Source organism: Lathamus discolor, chromosome 3 (genome assembly GCF_037157495.1).
Source record: "Lathamus discolor isolate bLatDis1 chromosome 3, bLatDis1.hap1, whole genome shotgun sequence".
Lineage (NCBI taxonomy): Eukaryota > Metazoa > Chordata > Aves > Psittaciformes > Psittacidae > Lathamus > Lathamus discolor.
Window position 1 is genome coordinate 17461208 of NC_088886.1, and position 19004 is coordinate 17480211.

The following is a 19004-nucleotide window of genomic DNA, read 5'->3' on the forward strand; positions in this document are numbered from 1 at the left end:
CAGCTACCTCTGTGTGATAGAAGGGAAATTGCTCTTCTTCATTAACTGCCTTCTAGTCCTGCAGTGTGGTTTTATTGCCGGTTATTTATAGAACAGGGTGATCCTGAAATTAAGCAGAACTGAAGAGGGCTCAGCACAGGGCGCTCATGATTCTTGGGCCCAGTTTGGCTGTAGCTGAAGTGGCTTGACAGATGGTAAGTAGCGCTTCTTGTGCTGGCCTTCCCCAAGCAGTAGAAAAGGATTCCCAACTGTCAAGAGTAATTCCTTCCACTGAAACAGAAGAAGCCGGAGAGATGATTGTGCTGGGAGTGTTAGTAATAGCATCAGCAGTTCACTTGTAACTGAAGAGGAGTGCCAAGGTCCTTGAATTCACAGCTCCGGTTTAGAATTTGAATTCAAATTTGCAACTCTGTGGCTGGGGGAAGAGAAGATTAGAGACACTGAGTACCAAGGAATTTCATAGAATCATGGAATAGTTAGGGTTGGAAAGGACCTTAAAATCATTTAGTTCCAACCCTCCTGCCATTGGCAGGGACACCTCACATTAAACCATCCTACCCAAGGCTCTGTCCAGCCTGGCCTTGAACACTGCCAGGGATGGAGGATTCACAACTTCCCATGAACAACTTCCCATGAACAACCCATGCCAGTGCCTTACCACCCTCACAGTAAAGAACTTCTTCCTTATATCCAAGCTAAACTTCCCCTATTTAAGTTTTAACTTGTTACCCCTTGTTCTATCACTACAGTCCCTAACGAAGAGTCCCTCCCCAGCATCCCTGTAGGCCCCCTTCAGATACTGGAATGCTGCTATGAGGTCTCCGTGCAGCCTTCTCTTCTCCAGGATGAACAGCCCCAACTTCCTGAGCCTATCTTCATACGGGAGGTGCTCCAGTCCCCTGATCATCCTCGTGGCCCTCCTCTGGACTTGTTTCAACAGTTGCATGTCCTTTTTATGTTGAGGACACCAGAACTGTGCAGTTTGTTGTTTTCTTTTTCTTTTTTTTTTTTTTTAAAGAGTCACTTCTTTTCTCATACTGGTGTATAATAACAGAGAAAATGCTGCACACTGATATGTGCTGCATTGACTTTTTGCATATTTTCTTTTTTGTAAAGCAAATGAAGCTGTTGCCCAATGCTTTGTTCTCACTTTTTCCTAGTGTTGCTCTTCAAATGCAACAAAATTGTTTTCAGTTAGAAGACAATTTCACAGAGATGGTAACGGCTGGGTTTTCTTTATTACTGCTCTTCCTCTCCCCACTATTCAACCCAGACTTGAAAGTGGTGTTTCATGTATTGTTCCATAGGAGGATTGGATATCCCTCTCTCTGACAGAGGAGCATGTATCAGAGACAGGACAGGAAAGGAAGCAATAATGTAATGCGTAGTTCTGTGGGTGCTAAAGCTCTGTATCTGCAATTTGTTGACTGCGCAGATTTCAGCTGTTAGAAAAACTGTCTTCCTGGTTTTACATGGACTTTCATGCAGTGTGGCCCAAATCGTAGGTAGGGACACATACATACTCAAGCCACAAAAAAACCCTAATGTTTTTCCTCCAGGGAAGTCCACAGTAGTATGTCTTTCACAGATCAGAACGACAGGCACAGGAAATGCACTCACTAGATATGGAGGTAACAGTATGGAGTTCTGTAAATGTAGGGTAGAAGAGGCAGTGTAACTGTCTAGCCTGAGCTTTGCTACTGTATCAAGATGCAGTAAGCTTAGGTCGTTCTCAAGATTTTCTAAGGGGCTTCTAAGAAGCAGTTAAAAAAGATTCCCTTGCATTTGTCCTATATAGATTGTTCTGGTGTTTCACTCCTGATGGTGACACATACTCCTCTTGTCTCCTCCTTCACTGCAAGATAAGCTGATTTCTTCTTGTCTTCTTTCTCTCCTCTCCCTCAGTTCTCCCTGAAAAGGTGAAAAAAAACTATGACACCATTTCTTATGTATTAAAGGTTATTATGTTCCCTACTTTTTCATTGGTCCTACTTCTCTAGACTGGGATGATCAGGAAAGAGGTAACCCCTGATCTGGAATTGGAGCATAATGTTATCATTATGTTATGCAGCATCATGGTAACAACAGTAACATATTTTTGGTACAAGAGGGCAGTTAATAGTTCTCAGTCAAGTAGCTCATTTATTTTTTCTATTCACATTAAGCTGCTTCTGAAGATGTATGATTTGTTAGAAGAGGGATCTGTAATCTTGGATTTCATAGCTGTTATCAGATTGGAGAGCACCCTGACAGGCCAGCCTCTGCAGTTTATACTTTTTCAAACAAAATTGGGACGTTTTATTGGTTGCAGTATTTCAGCTGATACTGCCTTTACCAGATCATACTCTTCCTTTTGCATATAGAAGCAAGACATTGTAACAAGAAATATAAGCCTCTTAGTACCCTGTGGATCAAGCATAATAACAACCTCTTCTCTGTAGTTTCCCTTATGGGAATGCTGTTATAATCTTGACAAACCCATGCACTGCTGAAGTTTCAACAGGGGTTTTCTAAGTGGGCTGAGGAATTCATGTTCACCCAGTAACAAGTCTGACTTGTCCAAGAGCACGTTACTGAGAGGCGCAGAGCCTGTAAAGCTTTTGCAATGTGGGTCTGTGCAAGAGTTAAGTAGGTGGTGGTGTATTAAAATATGAAAACAGATAAAGAGGAGGTAGGAAAATAAAACCCAGCTGCAGGATTAGGCTTCTGTTCCTTTTCCTAATTATCCTGACCTTGAAAGAAGAGAGTATGAGGTTGTATTGTGTGGTTTGGTTTGCTGGTGGATTTTTTTTTTTGTTGTTTGTTTGTTTGTTTGATTATTGTGGTTTTTTTCCTAGGGCTTTGATCCAGAAGCTATTCCAGGGGAGTCTGTGTTACCAGGAGGCTGTGGTATTTATGGTGGGTGGGCTGTGAGACTGTTTGGAGTAGGAGGTCAGTATGACCTACTGAGGGAGGGATTGTGGAGGAGCTCAAGACACCTGGAGTGGGTCTCCAGACCTCAGGTGCTTCCTTCACTCATAATTATGGCAAGAGTCTGAAATCCTCAGTTTGGGGCTGGTTTCAAGAGCTGGTTTCATTTTAGAAATTCCTAGCTGTAGAAGAATAATTTTGGGTTACAGGCTTATCCTGGATACCTGAGAGAATTCAGCATGTGGCTTTATATTTAGCAGTCCTTTAGCTTTAAAAGAAAGGCTGTTTATGTCAGAAAAATCTGCTGTTAAAATATTGTGATTTACTTTACCACCTTAAATGGAAAAGTCCTGCACGCCTAATAATTCTAGTGACCTTTTTCCCTATCTTCCTTCTGTGAACTCTTGTTGCCCCATAGCTCTCCTGGTGTGACTTCAGTGAAGAAGAATCATGTAGTCAGGTTGAAAAAAGGTGTATAGAAGACTTCAGGTTACTGGAAGATTTATGTGGCTTAAAATTTTGATTCTAACATGGAAAAGTAGTCAGGCTGTGATGGATGTTCAGGGTTTATTGTTTTGTGAGATACTTATGCATGTTAAAGCTGAAATGGTTCCATTTTCCTTCATTTAGGTGATCTTTGGTGTTTCCACCTACGCAAGCTCCGGTGTTTTCCCAGTAGCCTCACAGAAATAAGAGCATCCTTTCCAGCAGCTACCATGCAGTACAGATACTTCTTTGAAGTTGCTGGCAGGCATCACTTGTCCTTCACAACTGGTTCAATTTTGTTGACTGTTGAGTCTAATGGATCTTTTAAGGCTTGAAAGAGCCCTACTAGTATTTTGAAAATTATTACTAGATATGATAGTGTGTAAATAACTTAGATACTTTTATACCTCACCATGCTAATTTATTAATTTCATCTGACTCTAAAAAAAAACCCATTTGGTGTAATAACAATGCCAGTTGGATTTCTGCTTGCTACTCTATAAAGCAAAATGGTAGTGGTATTGTGGGGGGAGACAGACACAACAGGACTTATAACTGCACTTACGGTACTAACAATGCTCTTGCCTTAGTGAAGTGTCTTTAGTTGCGCTTTTTCAGTTGTTGGACATGGGAATAAACCTGTGGCCTCAGTGTCAGGAGCAGGTTCCTGAGCAGAGGCTGAAGGAGCAGTCTTGGTCCAGTTGCCGTGTGGGTGCGGAGGGCTGACCTTGGCCACAGCTGCCCTTTCTGCGAGGCTGTGTTGCTGAGGCAGCGATGGAAGCATGTTGTTCTTTTGTGAGGAGCAGGGTTGAAGCAAGGAGCTATGTCCAGCTAGAGTCACAAAAGAGGTGCTCACAAAGCAGCAGGCAGAAAAAGAGGGAGAAACCTGAGAGAAAAGGTGGACCACAAAAAGCTCGCTTAAAGGAAATAGTAATTAATTTAACTTCAGTGGAAAAACAGCACTGGAAGAAGGGAATGGATTGGTTCAGTAGCTGTAAGATACCAAGAAATAATGATTTGCAGGAAAAGTTTTGCCTTCGAGAGGATTGAATAGCAGAGTAATATTCAAGCAACCTTCCTTCAGTGATGCTGTTTAATTGTAAAGTAAAATGGATTTGTTGCCAGAAAATGGAAGTAGTGCCACATCCTTTTGTGCTAAGCAGCACAGTTTCCAGCAGTTTTGCTGTCTTTACTAAAGGTTTTTCATTGATGAGAAAGAACTGATGGAACTGATAGATTTACTTAGCATTAATGAAAGAAAAGAAGATAAATACCCAAACAAACCCAGTGTAACAAACAGAATTCCACGAGTGACTTGCATGTAAACATGTCACAAAGTGGGGTGATTCTGGATAAAACATCCGTGCTATAACTTGTGCGTACACTATACCTTTTACCTGCATAAAAAATATCAGTGAATGAAACATGTCTGGAAACAAGTGCTGATATGGCAACTGATACTCCTATGTGGTTAGCAGCAGCCCAGCAACTAACCAGATTTTAAGGATGAAAGACTTGGAACCCTTTCATGTTTTGACTATTACTATTCAGCTTGGAGGTGGCAGGACCCAGTCCTTTCCCTGTGTTATTAGGCTGATAACTGCTTGTTGGAGTCTCTGTCGAAGCCCGTAAAAGTGCTGTCTGAGCCATACACAGGGCAGGTGATAAGGTCTGTATCAGCACTCTGATTTTAAAGGAAGGTTACCAGTATTATATCTCACAGTAAATATCATGAGGCAGGCATGGCTAACTTTCACAGAGTTAACCTCTAGCATGTTTTTCCTCAGAGATTGTATAACTGGGATAATTTTCTTGCATGGTTCAAATGTAAAGCTTGGTATAGGGTATTGGCATGTAGCAGGGGCTTCACTCCCTTGTCCCTTTCCCCCCCAACTGTGCTAGGTCTGGTTGACTGGTATTTCAGAGGTTTTGGAGTGGGTTGACTGAAAAATTGGCCAAAATTTTTTTTTTTTTTGCTTTTAGGGCAACAGTGAACACTTTGATGCTGTTGCTATATTTGGTTATTACCACCTGCAGTAGTACCACTTGCTGGTTCTCTTCCTGTTGTTTCTGGTACTCTGTCTACCCTTGCATTTCTGTCACTGAGAACTAAACTGGATATTTAACAAAATAAACTGGATATTTGCCAAAGATGAGCAACAAACAAAGCCTAGGCCAGGCTGTGTGGCAGGAACAGGGACATTGGGCATGAGGTAGGTACATGGGTCAAGTTAGGGAAAAGGAAGAAAATAAGGATCAGAGTTAATGCAAGGAAGATTTCTCCACTGGCAGGAACAGAGGCAGTCTTAGAGAGCCCCAGTCAGTGTGAGAGGCCAGGAGCAATCCAAATGGACTGGTTGCTGCTTGCCCTGGCTGTGGCCTTGGGTGAGGAGTTGGGGGTGTTTGTGTCTCTTGTGGGCACTGGGGATGGCATGGGCTGGCTGATCCCCCCCTTCCCAAAGAGGGGAGCAGGGCTCTGCTCTTTGCAAATAAGGCCCTGGCTGTTTCCATTGCACAGTAGAAAGTAAGCTTGCTGTTATCTCTGTTCAAGTGATAAAGCTGAAAGTAAACCTGTGTTGAAGCAGTTGAAAGAAAAGCTGAGAACAGCTCACAGAGCAGCAGGGTGAGAGTATAGATGGGAGTATGTTATGCTTGGCCTGTTATTGCATATGCTTTTGTTTTCAAAATGAATACTTCAGCAGTTGGTGCAGCCTGCTGGGATTTAGGTGTTACAAGGACCTTTGAAATCTCTGAAGAATAACAAGTTGTATGTATGTGACTGTTGCTTAAAAGTAGAGAAAGTTAAGTGGGATGGAGGAAACTTTAACGTTCTACTTCTGCTCTTACAGTTTCATTAAGTTAAAATACTGAGTTGATGGCTCTGTTGATTGTGACAGGCTTGTGGGTAAAAATGAGAGCAAGCAGTGAGTGTTTAGAGAAGTTTAGATGTTCTTGGAGATTTAAGAAATGTTAATCCCTCTTTATTTTTTTTTTATTTGAAATTTCATATTGCTTATTGCACTCTTTTTTTATTAATTCGAAAGACAGTCGCAACTGGGTGGAGGATGGTACAGAATAAGGTATAAAAAAAATTCTACCTAAAATGGCACATGTACCCTTCTTGTTCAGCCTAAAGGTGAGCAAGGTGGGACTGGCAATGAGTCAGTTATGAAAAGCGGGTTTAAGCGTGGAATAATATTATTTGTTACAATTCGTGGAAATAGCTTTAGTCTGAGTTCTTGCTTGCTCCCCTTTCATAGCAGGCTTAGAGTGGCCTTGCAAATTTGGAAGAGAAGACTGTCTGGTTTTTTCACTGTCAGTTTAGATCACTCTGATGTAATTCTGTCTACCACATGAAGAGCCTTTTGCTTGGCCTAGTAGAGATTAGGAATTAGTGCTTGTCTGTGGCTATGTTGAGCCCCTGTTGCATGTGCTATGAATAGGACAAAGGGAAGGCTGTGGTTAAATAGCGAGGGTCCTATCAGTGCTTTAAACAAGTGGCAGTTGGAATCAGGTATTTCCTTTAATGCCTTTTCGGAGGAATTGTTGCCAAAGTAAAGATGGGTTCTTTTTGTATGGTTTTTTTTTTTTTGTTGTTGTTTTTTGTTGGTGTGTTTTTTGTTTTGTTTGGGGGGGGGGGGGGGGTGGTGTTCAATTTTGAATTGTTCATTCCCTTTCCAAACACAGCAGTAGCCTCCCTGCAAGTTTATTTTATTCTTTTGAGGGTTTTGTTCATCACAATAACACAACCATCTTTTGGTCATATTTTCAAACTGCTTAGTGTAACTGAGAGAGAGGAATAAAGGGGAAAATATTACAGAATTGGAGAGTCTTGTGAAGCCATGTGACTTGGGGAACTGGAACTTGGAGGGAAACATACCAGAGCACATAGAAAGTTTATAAAAAAGGAGCTCCAGCATTCTCTGAAGCCTTTGTTATCCAGTAAACATTAGTAACTGAGGAATCTTGAAAATCTTTCACAGAGCATCAACAACCTTGCTTAGTTTTCTCATCACAATAAATACCTAGTAGCTAAGCAAGTTAAAAACCAAACAAAACAGACAAAAACAAATGTCTGTAAACACAGTTTACATGCTGAAGTTGCAGATTGTCCCCTGCCCCCCTGAAAAATGTCATTTGGGTTGTCTCATTTAGCTTTTTATTTGCTGTATTTATTTAGCCAATTGATTCTCTGTGAAAAGAAGTGGTTGTCATCTTTATAAACTTTGTAAACAGCTCCTTAAATTCTGCCCTGCAAAACATTAGCCTAACAGTATCTGTAGGAGGGTCTTTAGGGGGCATGGCGACAGGCTCAAGCTATGAGACGAGGGTCAGCTTTGAATTGTCTGAATATAGGGCAGTTAGTGTGGAAAAGGGTGAGTTTAGGGCTTGCAAGTCCCCTGCCTTTCCAAGCTGTGTGATGTGTAGCACATGAGAGCTTCTGGCAGCATCTCTAAAAAAAGAAAAAGACTTAAAAAATTGCCACGTGTTCATTTTATATTGCAGTGGCCAAGGAAAAAGGAACAAGAGACACTGGAAAGGTAAACAAAAGAACTCCAACCCAGCAGCCAGAGGAGGGTGAAGTGAAAGTTTCCTTCTGAAGAACAGGAAGGGAATAATAGCCTGTGCCGTGTTCTGCAGTATCCCTGCAATCGTCACTCTTGGGTACCTGTGACATTAGCAGGCATTGGGAAGTAGCTCTCAGCTAATTGTGGAAGATTTTTCTTTTCCTTCTGCAGTGGAGGTTCAGCAGAGAGCAGTGTGGCAGTACCATTCTGAAAGCACCTGTGATGAGCACATGGTGAGGGAGGGGGCGGGAATCTAAACTGACAAGCAAGCTCTGATCAGCATTAAGATCCAAAATGAAATTAAAGGTTCTGACTGCAAGCAGGAAACTTAGGATAGTCAGGTGTTGGAATAGGCTGCCCAGAAAGCTTGTGCATCTTGGAAGGTTTCAGAGATCTGAAGAAAGCCCCGAATGCCTTGGTCTGACCCTGTTTTGAGCAGAAGGTTGGATTAGATACCCCACAGACTCACACCTGCAGCTTGTTGTCAGATACTCTGAACTTCTTTGACTGCTTTCACTTCTGCTCCTCTGTGCTATTGCCACTTTCCAGGCAATGTATCAAGAATCTTTGGTGTTGGAATCTTCACTCTTGAATTGAGTCAGTGTTTTGCTTTGCTATGAAATGGTAAAGCAACACAAGAAGATACTTTATTTTGTTTTGTCCCTCACATTTAAAAAGTATTCCTCTTCAGTCTTTATTGGCTCCCCAAGGCCAAGAACCTGAAATTTGCTTTTACTTTTGACAACTTTTTCAATTCCTAAATTTGCTTGAAATACAGGTGGGAAATTCAAATCCATCATTCTTGATCTAAATGTATTACTTCTGTTTTCATCTCATTACATTTTATCTTGGTTATTTGAAATCCTGACTTCTGAAAACCAAGTTTGTGTTAAATAATCGGATTTCTCTCCCAGTGTAAGTAGAAGGACAGACTGACCTATCCTGTGTGGTTTCCTTTTGCTTTACTTTTGCATTGATCTTATTAAACTGTCCACTGACTTTCTTCCTTATCTCTGAAATGGCATTTGTTTTGTCAGAGCACCTGGCATCCAATGATCACAGCCTTCTGAGCAACCTGAAATGAAGTAATGAGTCCACAGAGTAAATCAAGACTCCTGTGTATGCACAGCCAGGGTAACTTAATTTCACTGATCAATTCAATGAATCAGCAGCAAAACTAAGAGCAGAATTTGAGTCTCTTCCCTGCATTAAATCTAGTTCTCACAGTGTTCCTGTGTAGAACATGCATCTCTGCCTGTTAACTAGCAGCTTTTATCTCTCTCTGCAGTCAGAGGGCTTGAAGCTACTTGCTCACACAGGAACTCTCTCTGCACCAGTAAGTTGCTCCTGTTCTTCCTACCTAATTTGCTTTCCCCTTTTTATATTGTACCCTGTGATAGTCTAGGAAGAGCAGTGTATATGGTTTTTGCTAACTGATGGTTGCATAATTTTATTGTCAGAGTGCCCAGGAAGTAAAAGCAAGTCTTTTAAGCAACCATTTTGGCCTGAGAGGCCTGCTGAGGTTAGTCACCTTCATTTGATGTCTGGTCAGCTCTTCTGCTTGTGCAAGAGAATTGCCCTCGATAAACAATGTAGGTTTTACCAGGAGCAGTGTTGCGCTCCCCTGGGATCCCTTATCTATACCACCTAGGTCCCATGTGAGACACATACATGCAGTTGCTCCTCTTTCTTCCACCTCCCTCCTTTCTTGACAACATGATTAAATGGTTGGAGTTGGGATTAGCATGTAGGTTCAGTTAGACTTTTCTCTTTCTACAAGCAGTTCTCTACTTGGGTATTTACAGTGGGTTTCTGAAGATGATGGGGTTGCATTCAGTACAGCTGAGAGGCAAAATTTAGCCTACAGAATCATTTCTTCCTAGTACTGATATGTGAATGGGGAAGAGGGATGCCCGACTTGCGCATCCCTGGAAGTTTCCTTCCCTGCGGCAAATACAGAAAATCTGGTCTCAAAGTCACTTAAGAGACATTAGCAACATGGACTCGTGTTCGGTCATTTTTTTATGATGGTTTTTTCATTCTTCTGGCAGAAGGTTCTATATAATTTGAGCCTTAGCTTCAGTTTAATAGAGGTTTTCCTGTAAAAATAAAAGCATTCTATTGGAGGATCCCATGGCAAGCCATGGAGATAGCTTTAGAGCTGAGAGGTGTCTCTCACTTGCTGTGGCTGAGAACCATGGTATTCTCTGGCATACAAGTGCTTTGCATCCTGAATCCTTATCCACTTCTTTTTCTAGTGTGATGCAAAGTATTCCTGCAGCCCTTTTCTGTTCATGCCACTGTTAAGACATGTGCTGAAATAGATGATTTCAGGAATAGGTTTTTTGTGGTGTTCTCTAACTTGAGTGTGTGGGATAAGCACCCAGAGTACAAAAAGGGGGCCTGTTTGTACAGTTCTAGAAATCTGGAGTTATATTTAACAGGAAGTAAAATCACAGCACACACTCTTTGGAGCATACTTGGGTTGCTTTCCAAATAAAGCTTGCAGTCTCTGGCAGGAAAATTAGGGATCTCTTGTAACAACAGAAAATAAGAAGAGGCTAAAAGAAATCCTTTGCAAAATCCTAGCTCAGCTAAGGGTGCATGTGCCAGGAAAGACCAACCTTTTTGTGGTCTTTGCTCCAGTGGTTTAAGGAGCTGAAAGTTTTCTCTCCCTTCCCCAAGAGTCCTGAGGTGGTGTGATTATGGAAAGCTTCTTAACTCCTCAGCCTTTTCTTTCACTGGCAAACACATGTTCAAAAAAAAACAAGCTCCAAACTTGTGCAGAGTTAGTTTTATCTCTGTGTGCGTTTCTTATTTTTGCTGGTCCTATTTCTGTGTCCTCCCTCAGACTGGTGATAGGAACTGCCAGTTTGATAAGCCATGGAAACTACATATTGCCCCATTGTTCAACCTTTCTGTCATACATTTGTGCTCTTTTGGGGAGGCTTCCTCTTCCATTTTCTTTCAAATCACGAAAATGGGGTCTGTCATAATGCTGCTAAAATATGGGATGCTAGAGGAAGGGAGGCAGGTTGGTGTTTGTCAAGGGGCTGCGTACCTCCTTCTGTCTCCTCTCTCCTCAGCTACCAAAAATTCTCATGCTTGACTTAGGGGAGCCAGTTTACATCTCCACAACAAGCTTTTATTCATTTATTGGTGTGACATTGCACTTCGAGGGTGAGTAGATTCAGAACGGATACCAAGTAGCCCCTGCAAACCTCTGTCTGTCCATATGCCATTGCCTTATTGAAGAAGAAAGATGGGGTGTGATGCAGATGGTTGATGATATGCTGGCAGGAGGAGCAAATATGCCTTTATCCATGCGCAGGACATCTCCACTTCCTGAACGTGGGAGGAAAGGTGAGCTCTCCCCCTGCACTACCGTCTTTTCCTGTGGAAGATCTTCCTCTAAGGAGAACAGCCTGTGACAGTTTTGCAGTGACAGAAATCATTATTTGAGGGTGGCATGCAGTGAGATGCTCTACGCCTTCCAGTAACTTCTGGGCCTGGCAGGCTTCCCTCCCACTACTTGCAGCTGCAAATAAAGGAAGAGCTACAGAAACACATGGGGAAGATTCCTTCTTAAACAGTCCTGGAGAGGAAGCTGTGATAAAAGCCAGAAATCATAGAATCATGGAATGGTTTGGGTTGGAAGGGACCTTAAAGCTCATCCAGTTCCAAACCCCCCTCCACGGGCAGGGACACCTTCCACTAGACCAGGTTGCTCCAAGTGCCATCCAACCTGGCCTTGAGCATTGCCAGGGATGGGGCAGCCACAGCTTCTCTGGGCAGCCTGTGCCAGGGCCTCACCACCCTCACAGGGAAGGATTTCCTCCTAATATCTAATGTAAATCTTCTGTCTGTCAGTTCGAAGCCATTCCCCCTTGTCCTGTCCCTACAGGCCCTTGTGAAAAAGTCCCTCTCCTAGCAACCCCAGTGGCAGCAACACTGCATAGAGCTGAAGAGGGGCATTTGTTGTCCCATAGGCATAAAGTGGCATGTCCCTACAGAGGGCCCATACTAAACCAGATAATGAGAGGGAGAAGGATGTTGGTGTTTCAGTAAGATGCTCTGGTCTGGCAGTTGTGATGCTCCTCTGATTCCTTGCACAGGGGATCGCAGTACTTACCTGTGTTGTGGTTAATTGGGTGCAGTGAAGTTGAGTTTTGAGAGGAGGCTGCTTGCTTTGTGCTGGGGAGATAAACATGAGGGGCTGAAAGCATTGTGCACCTCAAGGGAGGTTCAGAGTGCTCAGCTCTAAGTCCCAAACCACAACCCCCTGCATTCCCAGCTGCTGCCTGGAAGCAGAAGTGTCCAAAGTTTGGAGGTGCTGCTTCAGGTCCCTGAAGCTCTGCTTTTGCATGAACCACCTTTGTCTCTGTAGGCATGATCCTGCTTGTGTGTCTTACGGGGTGCTGCTGGCATGCACAGCCTAGATGGTTTGTGTTGGAGGCGCCTGAGCCAGCTCTTGAAAGCGTATATGACGTGGCAGTAGTAGTTGCTGCCTTTCTGTGTGGCAGCTCCACGCTTGTTGCGGTATCCCTGCATCCTCCCTTTAGCATACTGCCCCATTTCACCCACAAGTGTATTATTTACAGTGATAAATTGTTGTTTGAGTCAGAGTTCAGGTGCTTTAATGATGTCTTCATCATTAAAACCCACAGGGTTAAAAAAAGGAAAACTGGAGAAATCTACTCTTGCTCAGTAATAGTAATAAGTAATCATAATTTTACTTATGGCTCAATACTGTCTATCTTACCGTAAAATACAGCACATGAATATATCTAAAGATTACTGCATGTAATCAAAAGCAGTTGTTCCCAAAGACCTTGAATGTCTGTGGTCAGAGCTCCACAAAGCAGGTTCTTGTATTTAGTTTGCTGGGGTCTGGGGGAGAGCAAGATGTGAATGAGAAAAGCAGTCACTAAGTGCAGTTTATGAATGATGAGGAAAATTAATCCTGTGTAGGAAAACAGGCAGAGACTGAGCTAATGCAAAAATCAGCTCAGATTCCATGTATTTTTACACTGATGTGATGATTTTTTTTTTCTCCCTCAGTTCCCTGAGGGTGCAGGGCTAATAATTAGAAACATCTATATTGCACAAACTTTAATAAACATCCTCTCAGCAGGAGCGTATTGTGCTTATTGGCTTGCCTTGCCTTTGCTCTTCCCCATTTCCACGTTAGAGATTAGAATACGGAGAGGGGGCTGTTGGTGGTAAGGGGGTATTTAATTTTTATTTCTTTAATCTTGCTCTTAATTTGCTCCTTCTCCTGTTGGCAACCTCAGCAGCGGAGAAGCTGCTGCTCTGGCACAGGCTGCACGGAGAAGGAACTGGCTGCCTGGGGCTGGGGCCTCAGTGTCCCTCTCCACTTGTAGGACAGGACAGAAGGCCCGGGTGTTGGCTGCTCTCCGGTGCCAGCCGTGGTTTTAAGCGTGCTTAGAGCCTTCGTGAGCCTCTCTAGCTCACAAGCCCTGCGCGAAATCGGCCTCAGCTAAACACAGTGGGTAGTTGGAAGCTCTGGGGAGCTGAGCTGACTCCACCACCGCAGAGGGGCCTGGCCCGGCGCTGGGGACAGCCAGCCGCGCAGGCTCGGTTCTGCAGCAGCTCCAGCTCTAGCTTTCGCGTCCCATGGAGCCGCCGGGCCACAGACGGGAGGCATTGCCCGTGTCTGCCTTGTGGAAGGCAAGGCGGCCGTGGGCTTTCCCTCGGGCGGCAGCCTGGGGCTGGAGCAGGCGGCGGCTTGGCAACCCCCGGGCCGCACGGCGCGGGTGAAGGCGGCCCGCGGCTCTTCCCTCGCCGTGCAGCCCGTCGGGCCGGGCGGCGGGAGCGGGCCCGCCGCCAGAGCCGCCGCTTCGCTCTTCCGCGGCGGGCAGGCGACGGGGCGCCCCCGGCGGCGCGGGGCCCGCGTGGCGGTCCGGCCCCGCCGGGAAGGGGCATGTCCCGCTGACGTGCGGGCCGGGGATTGGCAGCGCCCCGGCCTATATAGGTGGCGGGGCGGGCGCCGCGCCGCTCTCCCAGGAGCGCTCCGGTTCTCCAGCAGGGCGGGCGAGCGGGCACCGGCCGGAGTGAGTCACGGGGGACGGGGGGCGGCTCCTCTGCCGCGGCGCCGACGTGGAGGCTGGGGGGGGGGGGGAGTTCGGCCCGGCGCGGCCTCGCTTCCTTTGCCTCGGCACCGACGTGCCGGGAAACTCTGGGCCAACTTCCCGCCGGCTGGGCCGGGCAAAGTCCGTCGGGAGCCGCTCAGGGAAAGGGGCGCTCGGAGCAGCCGGTGGCGCGGCCTCGGCCTGTGCCGGAACGGCTGTGCCAGCCGACAGCAGCTGTTGGACAGCGCCGGCGTGCGGCGCCGTCCCGGGGCCCAGCTGGTGGGGACGCTGGGACCCGCGGGTGCGTGGGGAGGGGGCGGCAAGGGTCGGGATGGCTCCGCGCAGTCCCCGGTGGTCGGAGGGTTTGCGCCTGGTACAAGCCGGAACGGTCGGCGGCGGGCGCTCCTCCCGGCGCCGCATCAGTCCGCGGAGCGGCGTTGGCAGGCAGCCTTTCCCCTGATCCCGCTGTGCCTTACAGGGGCGAGCACCCCGGCCCCGCTCCCTGGGCCATCGGCGGGGCTGAGCGGGCGTTGGTAAGGTGCTAACGCCGGACTCGGGGCAGAGCGTGCCCGCGCAGTCCCGCGCCCCTCTCGCTGCCGCCGCCGGCAGTCTCCCGGCTGTCACCGAGCCCCCCCCCCGCGGGAGCACCTTTCCCCCACTTGTGTGTCGCGGCCGCCCCCGGCCTGCAGCGCGGAGGCCCGCGCCGGCCCGGGCCGAGACGTACTGCGCTGGGGCTGCCGCTGGCCCGAGGCGCGGCGCCCGCCTTGCGCCCGGTCCCGCGCGAGCAGTGCGCTGCGGCGCGCACCCTCCGCGCGCTCAGCCCCGCGCAGGGGGCGCGGGTGACAGCAGGGCCCCGCCGGGCCCTTTAAGGGCGCCGCCCCGCCCCGCCGCTCCGCCCCCGGTGCCGGCAGTGCTGAGGTGGCGCTGGCGGCGCCGCCCGCCCCAGCGTGGCTTGGCCTAGGCCGCGGCGCCCGGAGGTTCCCCCGCCTCGGCGCGGCCGGGCACCGCGGAGATCGGAGGGGGTGCCGGCAGCCTGGGTTGCGCTGCCCGTGCCGCTGTAGCGGTACAGGCCCGGCGGGTTCCAGGCGCAGCCTGCCCCGCTCGAGAGACGACCCGCAGAGGCCGGCCGCCCCTCTGCGTGCGTGGCCATGGAAGCCCGGCCCCGGGGAGAAGCAGCGCCGGGGCTCGCCAGGGCTGTGTGCGAGTGCACGTTGGTAGCGGGGCGCACGCAGAACGCTTCCTGACCAAGGACGAGGAGTGACAGTGGGGAATGTGGTGGGTCACGGCATTGGTGGAAGAGTAAATACGGGGGTAGGTCAGGTGTAAGTCTGGCTGTGGCTCAGGCACCAGTTGTGTTGCTTTCTCAGATGTAATGCTTCAGGGATCAGTGTGAAGGGAGAGGCTTTGTCCTGCCACACAGCAGCTGTCTGCCTGCATGATCTCTTCAAAACCAAAGGGCCTGGGCCTTCAACATCTGGGAGAGCCAGCTGGTTTTCAGAAAGCAATTACTTTCATGTCTGACCACTCATCTACCAAGAGCTCACCCTGCCCTGGATGGACATATGACAGAGGATGGTCAGATGCTGCCCCAACCAGCCCAGCCCCATTGCAGTGTGCAATCCTACCTGCATCTGATTTTAGCTACCTTGATTAACAAAAAGCTAATATTTTTTATTAAATATGTTTTTAAATAACACGTAACTGATATTTCTGTCCACACGTACTGGTTGCATTGGCAGTGTAACTCATGACTTTGCTTTTGTTTCTCTTCATACAAATGTTTCTTATGTGGTTAGGTCTGTTCCTTGCTGGTGGTTATTTTTAGGATGATTTCATTCTCTGTATTTTAAGTGTGCTCTAGACTTCTGAAACTTCTTTTGTCGCATAAAGCCAGTGCTACAGACAGTGTTTAAACTAGGCAGTTGAAAACCTGTTGACCTAGTCAGCCGCAGCGCTGGTGTGACGTAGCTGTAATCTGAGTTTCAAAACCTAAGGTGGGAAGTCGAGGAGGTGTAGGCTCCAAGTGCAGTGCCCGAGCTGCTGGTTTTGACATTATGTTTAGAATACCATTCTGATGGCTGCCTCCAATTTTGGCCAGAGAAGAATCCCTGAGGCCTACAATGTACCAGATGTTTGAGGTTACTGGAAATGGAGAGCATTTGTTCTTAGCTTGCTGTATAGATGACAAAGCAGAAATTCATATGGATAAACGCTGCCCTTAGATTCCTCTTTGAATGTCTAGCTGTTCTCTGAGGTGGAGACTGCAAGGAAGAGCTCTGCAGCTGGTGTGGACACAGTGCAACCAGCAGCTGTGCCCTGCAGCACTCAGGCAGGTGCTATATTGGGGTCACTCACTGGCTTCTCATCCTTGCCCCTCTAAGGAGGACAGCACGTGCAAGATGAGCCAGGTGGTGCTTTCCAGATAAATGAGAGTTACAAGCATGTCTGTGCTGTTAGTGAGGCTTTAGCCAGACCTTGGAAGCTACTTGTGATGTCTAGAATGCTTCTTGCTCCTGCCCTCTTCCTTGTTTGCAGTTTGCCAGGAGGTGGTGGCAGCCTTGATGTGACCCAGTGGGCTGGAAGAGCTTACTGCATCAGTCTTGCAGGTCTTGCTGAAATACTGTGGGACAGATGCTGTGCTGCTAACAGGCTTTCCCTGGTTCTGTGGCAGCCTGAGCCATGCCGTTGTGTACCGTGTACATGGAACCATATGCTACGCCATAGCGTTACCATGAACAGCAAGAGATCAGATAACTAGCCACCCTTTCATGTACACCAGCCAATGCCTCAGCATACCTGGCCGGCTGTCCTGGTAGCTGCCACCTCATAGTAGCAGATCATTACAGGATTAATTGCAGCATTAGGTCTATTACTTTGATAGCACAGGTGCTGTTGCCATGTGCCTCATAAGAGGCATGTTGAAGTAAGGGAGGAAACCTTCTGGCTTTCACTGAGGTCAGGATCACCAGGATTAGGCCTGCACAGCCCAGCTGCATTACTGTTCTTGTTCTTCTCTGCTTCCTTTCTGCTGCTGTCACCTTTGCTTACTGTGTCATGATGTGAGACACCACATCAGCAACACTGTGGGTTTGGGAGCCAGAGGCGGCAACTGTCAGTTTACTGGAAAGTGTCAGAGTTTGCTGTTGAGAAGGTTTGTGTGGGAGAGGGGGCTCTTGTCCCCGAGGAGTCAGAGGCACTGACTTTTAGGAGAGTGCAAGCCCTGCAAGAGCACATAAAACCACTTAGGGAGACTCAGGTGTAGGGAATTGTTGTACATCTAGCAGTGTGTGCTGTACCGGTTTGTACAGTTTTACTTGGATTCCTAACCCCTTTTTCAGTAAATCTGCAGATCCAGATACAGGAGATGTAAAACTCCCATCAACAGTCTGGGGTTTTTTAGTGGTTCCATTTTGTGTATGTGTTTAAAATAGTCCATGTAAACCAGGATGGGTTTTGTTCTTCCGATTTGGGCCTGGAGACAGAATTCAGTACCTGGTGCATCATCTTATTACAATAAAAAATGAAGAGGTGGACTGACCAGCAGCTGTATGTGGATAGCGCTAAGTGTTTGCCTTTGTTTGTGAGGACGTCTGTGTTGATTCAGCCCATCTCCACTAAACTACATTCCTAACTTCTGACTGATGGCAATGCTGTTGGCAGGTTTTCAGGTTGCTAGTCTCTTCTGACTAGATGTTGATGCTCTTGCTTGCAACCCTGAAATTTCATGTCCATCTTGCACATCTGTTAATAATTAACTATATTTTTGCCTGATACTGGATGGCTGCTCTTGTAGCCAGTTTGATGAAAGAGTAGCTACTTCGTGCTGTGAGGTTTAAGTAGATAGTGTTGTTGCCTGTAGCTCTAGTAAAACATGACAGGTAAAATATGGTGAGATGTGACTCAGTATGAGAACATTTTGGATAGGTGGCAAGTTTGAAATGCAGTACAGGCAGTGCTCTTTTGAGAATTACAGTAACGGGGTGTCGTGTTTTCCTCTTGTCTGGAGCAGGCGCATAATTTTTATTCTGGTTTTGTTTTTTTTTCCGTAAAGCAAAAGCTGGCAGGCTGACAAACGGGCAGCTTACAGGACGGACTCTCTGGCTACTGACCATTTAGCTGGTAAGTTCTTATTTTGAGAGAACCAAAGATCTTGCTGTTGCTGAGCTTGTTTCTCAGAGTGGCTTCCTGAGTGTAGCCCTAAGTCAGTGGGAGTTCAGGCACCTAAATAAGTCTTTTTCAGGAAGAGGCAGCATCCTGGGCCCTTTTTTGTTTTACCTATAGGGTTATGCGGTGGTTTGGACTGACTTTCCAGACCTTTGGATGCTCATTTAAAAATTACACACCATTAATAATTTATAGATTAATTAGAGTATGCTTTGACAGCCTCTGGTGACCCCCATTTGAGGGACCTTCTTAGGTTGCACATGTTCTGTCTCTTTAATGAGGAGCACTGGTTTGGTAACGACTGTATTGTGAGGAAATATCCCCCCTGAGTTCCTGTGTGGTTCAGTAAGAAAACTGGGCAGCTGCTGGCACTGTAAGTGCTTTTCAAGAGGCTGACTGGAGAAATGCTCAGTAACGCATACTTTGTCTTCTTGGAGTGACTTTTACGCATCTTGAACGGTGTTGTAATAGTGTCGCCACTGCTGCCTCTTCCAGTGGCATACCCGGATTGTGTGTGGGTGGGAAGTCGACAATGAGCTCCGTGGCAGTTTTGACCCAGGAGAGCTTCGCTGAACACCGCAGCGGCCTGGCTCAGCAGCAGGTGAAAGGTGAGGAAATGCACTTCAGTTCCTGTGATGTGCCTCAAAATACGGACTGCACAGGCAAGGTTCTTTATACCCAAGCTCACTCCATGTGTGTCCAGTTCCTCACAAGTGTGAAGGCACTGCATTCTGCATTCCTAGACTAGTGGCTTTCCACTGCGAGAACACAGTGATGATGCTGC

The 19004-nt window shown here is 46.9% G+C and overlaps 1 protein-coding gene across 2 annotated transcripts in view; it reads left to right on the forward strand.

Annotated features, from left to right (window-relative positions):
• HDLBP (high density lipoprotein binding protein) overlaps positions 1 to 19004 on the forward strand; it is a 41029-nt gene that overhangs the window by 1238 nt on the left and 20787 nt on the right. Inside the window, exons 1-3 of one of the 2 annotated variants that reach the window (XM_065673813.1) lie at positions 13935 to 14038; positions 18108 to 18175; positions 18716 to 18828. In XM_065673813.1, coding sequence (XP_065529885.1) covers positions 18753 to 18828 — 76 coding nt within the window. In that variant the 5' untranslated portion in view covers positions 13935 to 14038; positions 18108 to 18175; positions 18716 to 18752. Of the gene's footprint in view, positions 1 to 13934; positions 14039 to 18107; positions 18176 to 18715; positions 18829 to 19004 lie in introns of those variants that run through there. The other variant, XM_065673814.1, reaches the window with a different exon arrangement.